At 39.0% G+C, this 12,106-nt stretch overlaps 1 protein-coding gene across 4 annotated transcripts in view; it reads right to left on the bottom strand.

Annotated features, from left to right (window-relative positions):
* Positions 1-12,106, bottom strand: part of RPS6KA1 (ribosomal protein S6 kinase A1) — a 95,593-nt gene that overhangs the window by 39,735 nt on the left and 43,752 nt on the right. For 3 of the 4 annotated variants that reach the window (XM_039334209.1, XM_039334211.1, XM_039334214.1), the window contains one exon: positions 1,195-1,245. In XM_039334209.1, coding sequence (XP_039190143.1) covers positions 1,195-1,245 — 51 coding nt within the window. Of the gene's footprint in view, positions 1-1,194; positions 1,246-10,539; positions 10,643-12,106 lie in introns of those variants that run through there. The other variant, XM_039334208.1, reaches the window with a different exon arrangement.

The raw sequence follows: 12,106 nt of genomic DNA, 5'->3' as shown, positions 1-12,106 counted from the left end.
TGTGGATTTCAATTCCCAGAATTCCTGAGCCAGCATGGCTGGCTCAGAAATTCTAGGAGTTGAAGTCCACAAATCATAAAAAGGACATCATTCCCTACCTCTGCTCAAACTCAAGGACTACCTGTAAACCAGTGAAGACCTTGTTCTTCCCCCAGACTGTTGGGTGAGCCATTCCTGGGCTTCTGGTTCTATGTTTTTGAATTGCTCCAAACACATTATATTGTTTTGACATTGTCTTTCAAATTGTCTTTATTGTTGGTTATTTTTAATTGACTGTTAGCCAGCCAGAATCATGTGTTAGGTGATTAGCCATATAAAGTGAGTTCAAAAGCCAGCTGGGTGACCTTGGGCCGCTGATTCTCTCTCAGCCCAACCCACCTCACAAAGTTGCTCCTATGGGGAAAATAGGAGGAAGATGTGTTGGATATGTTCACTGCCTTGAGTTATATGCAAAAATAATAAAAGGGGGATACAAATAAACAAATAAAAGCTAAACAATTAAGGAAATGCAATTCAGATCTACCATTCACAATTTGAGGTGCTCTACTTTATTAGACACTCAGAATAAGCACAGAAGCAAAAGACTTAATATATTTGAAGGACACCAGCTTATGGAAAGGGTGGGTATTTTTTTTAAATGGTTAATTTATAATGTTTGAAAAGAGAACCACAATTTTAAGGGACACCCACCTACCCACACCAAAACCCCTTCAGAGTATTTCTTTTAAAGGGCCCATGCTAAGATTTTCCAACAGCTAAAATCACAAGAAATTTAGCATAGGTCCTAGAGTTGCAATCTCCTTCTTTCATGAAATAGTAAGCCCACATTTTTAGCAAGGTGCATCAGAATAGTAGATTAACTTCGTTTATCTCGCCAGGCTGATTGATCCTGAAAATCAGCATCAATCTCCTCTGCTTTTGGGAGGAAGCAAGAACTCAGAATCCTCCCTCCTCCCTTTTCTTTTTACACAAATGCCCCAGTCTTCTGCATTTCCAAAAATGGGCTCAAACAGAGCATCAAGAGAGCCTATAACCTCAGAAGGAAAGAATGCAAAATGTCCTATGTTAATTCAGCTCCAGTCCAGTGCAGAACTTACACCACACCAATCAACTCGCAGCATTTGCCCTGTCTGAAAAAGTGAGATGCAAAACAAAGAATCTTTTCTGAGAAGTGGGTGAGAACATAAGTCTTACCTTCTCTGTGGTTTTCATGTCTCTCTCAATCCAAGTGGGCTCCCGTTTTGCCTGCAAAATAAACTGGATTTAGCATTTGAGCAGCCAAAACAAGAACAGATAGCCAAATAACTTTGCCCCAAGATCATCAAAGAAGAATAAGGCACAGGTGAATTCCTGTGGTTTTCAGATCTGGCTATATGGTGCAGAATGCAGGATCTGTTACATTTTAAGTTTCCTTTTTTTTTAAAAAAAAAAAAAATCTTTATTAAATTTCAAAATCAAACATTAAAATAAAAATAATATAAAAGGAAAAAGGAAAAGGGCATAATGGGAAAAGTTAAAAAGTGACAAAAAATCATTAATCAAATATATAATAATAGTGAGCTCTGATTTTTTCAACACAGAAACCATAATACCACCTCTCTCTAAGTTTAAAGAATAATGCCAATACTTAAAATATCGTAAGATACCAATGTTCAATGTTCTAAAGAACCAATGTTCGTAGTGCATTCTTGTCTTAATTTTAATTTAATATATATTGTCAAATGTGGACAACCACATAATTTTAAATCCACAGTATTTCTCTGGTCACATCAAATCTAATCTTCAAAATCAGAAGTCACAGGCTGTTTTTTCTCCTTGTCTGGTACGAAATCTAACCGTGGTCTCCAAGTTGTAAGAAACATCAAATGCAAATTTACATTCACAACTGAATTTCTGTTGCTAAGTGAAACATTCATTAAGTGAATTTTGCCCCGTTTCAAACCTTTCTTGCCACATTTGTTATATGAATCACTTTGGTTGTTAAATTAGTAACACAGTTGTTAAGTGAGTCTGGCTTCCCCCATTGACTTTGCTTGTTAATAGATCACAAAAGGTGATCACGTGACTCCAAGTGACTGTAACCATCATAACTGAACCAGTTGCCAAACATCTAGATTTCGATCACGTGACTATGAGGATGCTGCAATTGTCGTAAGTGTGAAAAACATAAGTCATTTCGTTCGGTACTACTGTCACTTTGAATCGTCACTAAATGAATGGTTGTAAGTTGAGGACTACCTGTATTGTTAAGGCAATCCATTTCACCATCTTGGCTAGCAGCATTAGTTTTAAAGTCCATTCTTTCACTGTGGCTCTGTATTCCTCTCTCCATCTCTGTGCATATAGCAGAGAGATGGAGAGACTTGCATCTTAACCTTCCATTCTCAACTTGACATTTCTGGTTTGTACTGAGGCAGGCGCAAAAGGGAAGGGGCCCTGTCTCCTTCCTTGCCAGAAATGCAGCTTGAATCTTACAACCAAAAGCTACTAAAACAAATAAGAGTCAGGATAACCACAGATTAAAGAATCAAGACAGCAGTAACAACTTTGCAGCTGAAGCTCTACTTGGATTTTAGGTGGGTTGCAGAACTTTGATTGGCATTGTTGCAGTGGCCATCTTGACAATTTTGACCATACCCAGCAGAAAACTGTAATGGCCAGAAGCTACAGAGTTGGGAATAGGGGTTAGCTAGATATAGTTCTCTTGTCTGGCAACAGGCTGGCTGAGGAATTCTGGGAACTGAAGTCCACAAGTCTTAAAGTTGTCAAGGTTGCAGATCCCTGTCCTATGAAGCCACTTCACTATTTGTGAGGCCACAAAAGTTTGTTTTTGTTTTGAGAAACTTTGCACACAAAAAGGGAAGTAAATATCCTCCCTCCGCCCCCAGATATTAGACAAGTTATTTGCCATCCTTAAGAAAAAAAAAGAAGAGTTTTTTCTTCCAATTGTTCAATTCACATACTTGCAATTTACGGCACAGAGAACAGAGAATTCAGTTTTGTTTGTTTGAAGCAACTAATCTTTCCACAGGCGAAAATATTTCCCTTCTAACACTTTGTCAAATGCTTCCGGTTGCAAAGCATCCTTGGCTATTCCAGTCTGTACAGGCATTCCTTGACTTACGACTACAGTTGAGCCCAAAATTTCTCTTGTTAAGCGAGACATTTGTTAAGGGAATTTTGCTCCATTTTACGACCTTTCTTGCCACAGGTGATCACATGACCCCCACAGGACACTGCAATCGTCATAAATATGAGTCAGTTGCCAAGCATCTGAATTTTGATCACATGACCATGAGGATGCTGCAACAGTCATAAGTGTGAAAAATGATTATAAGTCACTTTTTTCACTGCCGTTGTAACTTCGGTCAGTAAATGAACTGTTGTAAGTCAAGGATTACCTGTATGAACATTCATAACCTTGGTTTCTAGTCTGGTCTACCATGTAGGGCTAACAGAGCCTCTGCCTTGCTCAAGCAGGGAAAGAGGCCACAGTGAGAACTGGGTGTGTTTGTTTAAAACAGGACTTTGGAGCCGAGCAAGCAGGAGATAATTCTGCTTAAATAAAATGCCTTTGATTTCTTGCTCTCTGGAAAGAATGAGCCCTGGGGACAAAATGACATTTCAAATAGCTACTCATGGAAAACCAATCAAGAGTCTGTAGTAGCCTGCAATATCACTGTTATTATTATTATTATTATTATTATTATTAAAAATCAGACCAAAAGGATTCTACACATATGTGAATAGAATGCTGTGTCTGTAAACAGACTGTGAAAAGTGCCCACATTTCTTTAGACATTGGAAAGATGCATACATCAGTTCATGCACAAAAGTGTCCTTATGCAAACGGACGTATTCTCCTCTTTCACATCTCTCCTCAGCAATTTGGAGAGGAACCACCTGGGAACACGAGTAGCAGAAATTTATTCTACAAATTGTTAACTAATGTTTCAACAGAAGAGAAGAAAATTAGAGGAGCACGTCCTTCTGGCTAGCAGTCAGAAGACACTATGAAAACTCCTTAATCTCGTAACACACGGACAGATTGAACCATAGTTTCAGCTGGGAACCTGTGAGCATCCTAAACCAAGCTAAAACCCAAAATGGCAGGGAATTCCTAAAAGCTTGGCATTTAGACAAATCAGCCATCGATAGAGATAATAAGAGATAAATCACATTTACCTGCTATTAAAAAAACAATAAAAAGCTAAGAAAAAGTCCAGAATGCATTGTATCCAGCAAGCAACATCCAGATAAGCAGGCATTAACACCAACAAATAAGCAGAAAACTATACTAGTCAAAGGACTATTCCCCACCAAAATTGGCAAGGGAAGCTATTTTATATAAACAGGGAGTAAACTCCAACTTGCTAACTAATTGGATAATGAAACATCTGCAAGCAAACAACCAAGCTGAGGGAGCACCATAACTAATATTCTGCCCAGTTAATGGGGGCAGAAAGCCAATTCTTCTAATGAAGCAGAGGTAGATAAGAATCAATTTCACTGCCCCCAACCTAGTCAAATTTCCCACTATTCTATTTTTAAATTTCTGAAGATTCTATTTAATAGTCTAAATATCTATGAAAAATTTCCCCAAATGGAAAATACTAGTTGCTTTGTACTATTTATGAATGGATGGGAGGATGGCAACAGCCACACTTGTAAGCTATTTATGAAATATTTCTCTAACCTGGAACTATCAAGCTGGCCTAGGAATTATACAAGCTACTTTCTGAACACACCTAAACATAACAAGTTAAAAAGGACAGTATTATGAGCATCAGAAAGAAGCAATATAAGGAAATTCTAAGGATTATCAATAAACTGGTAAAGGTTTCTATCCTTCCAGTTATACATAAAAATTCGGATCATCTTCACAACACCCAAAAGATCAGAATTCTCACTCCACTGTCTCAGTCCCAAGTTCGAAGTATTCTACTAAACAGATCTGCCTCATGGATTGTTTGTTTTAAGATTCTCAGTCAAGTATGTTTCAGAATTCCCAGCCACTCTGGCTATAATTGTAAAAAAAAATGCTGAACAATTTCTCTGTTCCTCTCATCTTGGGATGCTTAATCAACTGTGTGAACTTGGATGGGAAAAAATTGCCTTTACTATATAACTTCTAACTGAAATTTAGCTTGTCTTGTTATTGATTTAAGGGATTAATAAACACATTATGTATTTGTTATTTTTACTATTTAAATAACTGTTAATTCTTCAACATAATATTTCAGGGACAGGGACTTGTCACCCTTTAAGAGACGATGACTACAACTCCCAGCAGCTACAGCTAAAAGGGCCAATGAAGAGGTTTGCTGGGAAATGTAGTTGTTCTCTTTATAACTTTTCGATTGCACCTTTCACCAATAAATGAACCCCAGCAAAATCTTTAATTTATGGCAAGGTGAGCAATTCCTTCATTGTGGCTCCTTCCTCATTAGTGTCAGACCTATTCGCAGGCATAGGATGGTATCAGGATGGTGGGAATGTAGAGGTGAGCTTTGATATTAAGCTAAGCCTGAGAAGTATTTGGGAATTAACCAGCTTCATTTTTCACCTTGTGTTTACTAATCTTTTCCAGTGAGAAATGGATTGTTTGCTTTTCAGACATATTTATTTTCAGTTTAACAACAATTCCACCATTTCCGGTCAGTGGATTGTATTTCAGCTTTAATTAGAAAATGGTATGATGAAAAACTAACCATGTTTGTACAAAATCCAAAGCTCTGATTATAAATGTAGTTTCACCTTTTGCAGCATTGGGTGGAGGCAGGGGCAAAAAAAAGCAAGGGTTTGATCATCTCATTTTGATATTAACTTTTTGATCTCACTCCATCCCATGCAGATGACTCTGATGCTATGAACAGAGTTCTGGGCGATGTTCATTAAATTGAGACTTCCAAAAGAAAGAGATTGGATACCTATAGTAGTTATTCAAATGCTGAGAGGAAGTACAGGCAGTTCTCAACTTACAACCATAATGGAGCCTGCCCATTACGGTCATAAGTCACAGAAGTCATAAAGCAGATCACTCACATGACTGACTCAATTTTACAATCTTTTTTTTGCAGCAGTTGTTAAGCTACCACCGTGGTTACTAAGCAAATGCCGCAGTCATTTAGCAAACCAAGTGTTCACTACAGGTAGCCCTTGACTTACAACCATTAGTAGTTACAATAGCGATCAAAAAAATGACTTAGGACTGGCCCTCTCATTTATAACCTATCACAGCATCCCCAGGGTCGCATGATCAGAATTTAGGCCCTTGGCAAATAGCAGGTATTTAGGACAGTTGCTGCAGCATCCCAGAATCATATAATCTCCATTTACAACCTTCCCAGGAGGCTTCCAACAAGCAAAGTGGGGGGAGGGGGATTCATTTAACAACAGCACGACTCCCGTAACAATTGCAATGATTCACTTAACAACTGTGGCAAACAAAGATCATAAAACCTGGCAAGACTCTTTAAGTAACTGCCTTACTTAGCAACAGAAATTCTGGTCCTAAAATTGGGGTCATAATATGAGAACTATCTGCATAGGCCGGTTGTACCAAAATTCAAAAATAAATACTGGTTTATAAAATGAGATCACATGACTGCAGGGACACTGCAAATGGTCATAAAAGTGGATGGTTGCCAACTGCCTATAATGCAGTTATGTAACCATAAGAAGGGGGGGGGGCAGCCCTGGGAACTTCAGAACCAGGTCGTAAATACATAAATTTACTCGCAGGACAATGTTTTTCCATTATGAATAATCTCTGGATATATGAGAAAAATTGAAATGGAATTAAGCAACGCTACAATCATTGCTTACCTTCTGAACTTTGCTGAATTCTACACCTGCTCTCAACCCCCCCCCCAAGTTATATGAAAATTTCATTTGATTAAAAATATGTACGTGGCAGGGATACGTGCCTAAGACTTTTGCAAAACCAAATTATTCATGAACATTAATGAGTATGTGAATTTATACAAATTGGTGTATCCTGATTTTTTTATTTTTTATTATTATTATTATTATTATTATTATTTGGTTTGGGATATCTGGTCACCCTGCGTGTTCCTTGACTTCTTTGGACAGGGAATGGAATTAAATCACAATTCCAAGATGGAAAAAGAGAGAAACTTATGTTTGTTTGTTTGTTTGTTTTCTGAAGTTTGCCCTTACAATGAAGAGCCTAAAGCAGAGGTAGGCAACCTTGGCTCTTTTATGACTTGTGGACTTCAACTCCCAGAATTCCTGAGCCAGCCATGCTGAGGGGAAAGGGAGAGGTTTCCATGCTGAGCCATGGCTGGCTCAGGAATTCTGGGAGTTGAAGTCCACAGTCATAAAAGAGCCAAGGTTGCCTATCCCTGACCTAGATGATAGATAGATAGATAGATAGATAGATAGATAGATAGATAGATAGATAGATAGATAGATAGATAGATAGACCGACCTAGATTAGGGGTAGGCAACCTTGGCTCTTTTATGACTTATGGACTTCAACTCCCAGAATTCCTGAGCCAGCCATGCTGAGGGGAAAGGGAGAGGTTTCCAAGCTGAGCCATGCTGGCTCAGGGATTCTAAAAGTTGAAGTCCACAAGTCATAAAAGAGCCAAGGTTGCCTACCCCTGGCCTAAAGGAAATCAAACAGCACAGATTCAACAATTAATGGAACTGTATACTAGTATACTAGTAAACTCTGGGCACAGGATAGACAAAGAGGGGCCTTAAATATTAAAGCCTGTTCAGGTATCTGTTGAGATAAGACCTACCGGAAGGACACAGCAAGCGTAAATCCGGGCTTTACCAGGGTCAAATTTTCCAAGCATGGAAGAATTCCACACTCTGCCTGGTCTTTTCTATACCTGCATACACACTTAAATATTTTGGCAACAAATACTGTAAGAGTGCAGAAAGAAGCTACAATTATCAGAATTCCCCATCCGCACCCCTAGGAAAAGACGGGCACCACAGTTTGTGGAAAAGACTTGTGTTGTTTCCTGTCAAGTTACAACTTTGCTCTCAAATGGGTGCATTCAGGAGATACTGCCCACAAATCTTGTTTCCTGCAGAATGATGGAACAACACACCCATAAATTTTGTTGCTTTTCTGCCTTTCATGTAGTTTTAGAAACCAAAACTTCCTTTGCATTTTAGATGAGGGTGTGCTAGGTGGGCTGCTAAGAGTTTTAGTCCAAAATATTTTAGGGTTATTTCTTCTAAAGGGGTGGGGGAGTGAACTGCAGACAGTTTATCTGAGAAATACTTGCTAAACCTCAAAAACACACATAAAGAAAGAGGAGCAACTTCCTCCTTTGCTGAACTGAACAAGAAAAATGGCAGCAGTTCTTTGATGGAGGGAAGGGAAGGAAAAGAAAAAAGGAAAGGAAAGGGAGGAGAAGGGAAGGGAAGGAAAGCACAAAAGGAAAGGGAAGGGAAGGGAAGGAAAGGGCAGGGGAGGGGAGGGGAGGGGAAGGGAAAGGAAGGAATTCAGCCAGGCAAGTGCAGCTTCTGAGATTGCAATTTGTACTTGTAAACAAGCTGACATATTACAGGAACTACACCCACGTTTTAGCAGAGCTTGCTTCTAGAAAGAAGCAGAAGTGCCTGTGCTTAATCCGCCTCAGAGCTGTTCAACATCATAGGATTAATCAAAGATATGACTTAAACATCATTTGTATAAATAAATACTGAAAGGAGCGTGGTGTTAATTTATCAGATATTCTGTTAGGTTTTATGGGAGGTCATGAAAGAAAACACTGTACACTTTTGCGTTTTGAAATGAGAGTTGCTGAAAAGCTTGCCAGTCCAAAACATTCTCCATGAACTTTGAAAAGTGCTTCTGAGTTGTTCAGATTCCAAATCCATCTCTAGAATTCCCTTATCCTCTCTCATCCCCTCCTCCATGATGCTACCTGAAGCAGGTTGGTTCTCTGCAATGTGCCAGGTGAAGCTCTAAAGCAGGCTAGTGTGGTGTTTTCGAAGCCAGCATTTACCATACTTCAGCGAAGAAGTAGGGTTAGATACCCTCCCATATCATGGCACTCTGCCCTTGCCAATACTCAAACATCATTTATTTGTTAGATATACCAAAATCTTCCCAGTGCCATCCAATCTTAACCACTTATTCCACAGTCTTGGGGTTGGGAATTCTGAATATGCCTGACACAAATCCTGATTTCAGCGTTTGTATAATTAGGTTAAGAAGTGAATAAAAATTACACTAAAGGAATCCAATAGAGACTTTAAAAAAGGATAAATGAAGTAAAATACGAATGAGTCTTTTGTTTTTCGCCACTACATTAATTCTACCCTTGGAACTCAAGATTCATGCAATGAAATTAGTTCCAGTACATTACACACCAGTAGATAGTCATCTTCTTATTTAGGAAATAAATAAACAGTATAGCTTTCTTGTGAAATATTAAAGAAGGAAGAGTTCCTAAACTTCATTCAAAATACTTTGCGCTTCACACATTATATATCCATGTCTGTCTGTTTGTCCTTCCTTCCTTCCATCCACCTACCCATCCATCCATCCACCCATAAATCCGCCACACAAAATTATCTCTTTCTCTTCTACTTTCCAAATGATAATCCCAACACATCTAAAAATAAACACACTAACTGAATAATGGTGAATAATAATTTTATAAAGAGTTGGTCACATGAGTCTCCTGCAACAAAAGCAAGCATGAATGTTGTGGCATCTTAAAGACCACTGAAGTGGATTTATTATGAGATAAGTTCTTGTGGACTACAGCCATCTTCATCAGTGCTTGAGAATATTACCTTGAGAAAAGAGTATATTTACACCCATAGATTGAAGGTAGAACAAAAGCAAAATAAGATCAGATACAGGTGAAGCATGAATAAAAATACATTCATCTGAAAAGAAGAACCAGGATTTTAGATTATTTTTGTCGTCAAAAGAAAGGCTGCAGAGAAAAATAAAATCTGTTCATCTGTGTTTCTGGTTAATCCAAAACAATCTCGTATCTTAAAGATTAATAAATTGGGGGAAATCTTTGCTTTCATTTCTGGAAAGAAGTGCAATTCTGATAAAGAAATCAATCCTTCGCAAATTCTTCTTACAAAAACAAAGCGAAAGAACAACCAAGAGCCAAGGGAGGGAACATGTAGGAAGCCACATGGTTCAGCCCTGGGCATCCTTGCCAGATAGTAACCAAAGGAAGAGAGTTCTCACTACCTCACTTGCTAGACAGCCATATTGGTGTAAGACAGATCTAAAGGGACAAGATCCATACTAAGAAGCAAGGGCTGTTTGCGTCAAAATTATGGTCCAGAATCTTATCAAGGCAGGTTCCACTTGCCCCATAACACTCCTTCCCATCCACTCTACAAAATGTGCAACAATCTTGGCTAGAGAATGGTCCCATTCTCTCCTTCCACTGGTTCCTCTTCACTCCCATTTCTGGTGGTTGCACACGGACTAGCTAAGATAGACCAAGCCGAGCTGAGCTGAGCCAAGTCAAGATCAGCCAAGCCAAGCCAAGTGCAAAAGACAGTTGCACTTGCCTTGGTGCGAAACAGCAGCCTCATCATCCTCTCCACAACTGCCAGGGAGCTCTTCTCCCATTGCCCGCCTGCTACCAGAGCCTGGACATCAAAACAGAGCACACTCCCAGCAGAAGCTCTATGTAGTAGGTCATTTGGATAGAATTCAAAATTTACAGCAGAAAGGAAACTGTAATTTCCCCACTGATAAACCGCAACAAGAGTTTCCAGCACGCAGCCTGGTTGATGAATCAGATAGGTATTAAAAAAAAAAAAAAAAAAAGAAGAAGCCATGATTTTTTGGGGAGGGGGAATGGAGTGTCCTAGATCAACCTGTTTACGGGATACTAGCCAAATATGTTTTTCCTGCTGTTTCCTGTGGAGCACAGCTTGAAGCAGCTAAGGCTAAAAAGGAAGTGAAGGCAACCACAAGATATTTTTGCTTTCTCTGTCTTCCTGATTTAGCAAGTTCCAACCAGGTTGCTTTGTTCTCCTAAGCCCATCCTGCCGATGCTCAATGTCCTACGGTGAACAATGGTTCACTTAGTGACCGTTTGAAGTTACAATGACACTAAAATGACTTTATGGCGGTTTTTCACATTTACTACCACTTCAGCATCCCCAGGGTCACATGATCCAAATTCAAGACGCTTGGCAACTGGTTCATATTTATGACGGCTGCAGTGTCCCGGGGTCATGTGATTGCCTTTTGTGATCTTCTGACATGCAAAGCCAATGGGGAAGCTAGATGCACTTAACAACCATGTTACCAACTTAACAACTGCAGTGACTCACTTAACAACTACAGCAAGAAAGGTCGTAAAATGGGGCAAAACTCATTTAACAGTCTTGCTTTAGCAATCAAAATTTTGGGCTCAATTGTGGTCATAAGTCGAGGACTATCTGTAGAGACATAGCTTGTGGCACGAGGACAAGAGGAAATACTATACGTTTAGAGTGTTTTTTAAAAAAATATTTTTGTGGATACTTCTTGTGCCTTCTCTATGTCTTCACCTCTCTCTGTGATCACCACCTTTGTTTGCTATTGTTCAATTGTCTTCAATTTTTTTCCTTCCAGAATCTTAAGGCTGTATAAATTCCTTCTCTCCTATTTCCCCCCTCCAATAAACAGCAAGATGTTGGATTAAGAAATACTGAGTGGTCGAATGTCACCTATGAATTTATGGCTAAGTATTAACTGTAGGTAACGAAATTCTATAATCTTAACAAATTAAAAGTGCATATAAAATCCAACTAAGGGATTTGGGATCCCCTCCATTTTGTGGTCCCACCTTTGCTCCTTTTGGAGTGAGGCTTCAGCACAGCAATCAAAAGCCCTGGACCCCAAAAAGCTGAAGAGATTTCCAGGAAACAATATTGGGTCTGGTGGACACAATGTCTGAGTGTTGTTTGGGAAAAAAAATATTTTATATTGCATGTCCCTGCAGGAATGTTCAGTTGCTATATGAATGGGGAGATTATCTTAAGGTAAAAGTAACTGAGAAATAGGTGGCGTCTTGAGAAACACAATTTATAATCTTCTGTTTACTCTCATGTCTATCCTAGATAAACTTGGATCAATCATGGT

The sequence above is a fragment of the Crotalus tigris genome, unplaced genomic scaffold (genome assembly GCF_016545835.1).
Source record: "Crotalus tigris isolate CLP2741 ecotype Arizona unplaced genomic scaffold, ASM1654583v1 scf7180000017628.32516253702:7417878, whole genome shotgun sequence".
NCBI lineage: Eukaryota > Metazoa > Chordata > Lepidosauria > Squamata > Viperidae > Crotalus > Crotalus tigris.
This window is presented reverse-complemented; position numbering and strand designations above follow the sequence as displayed.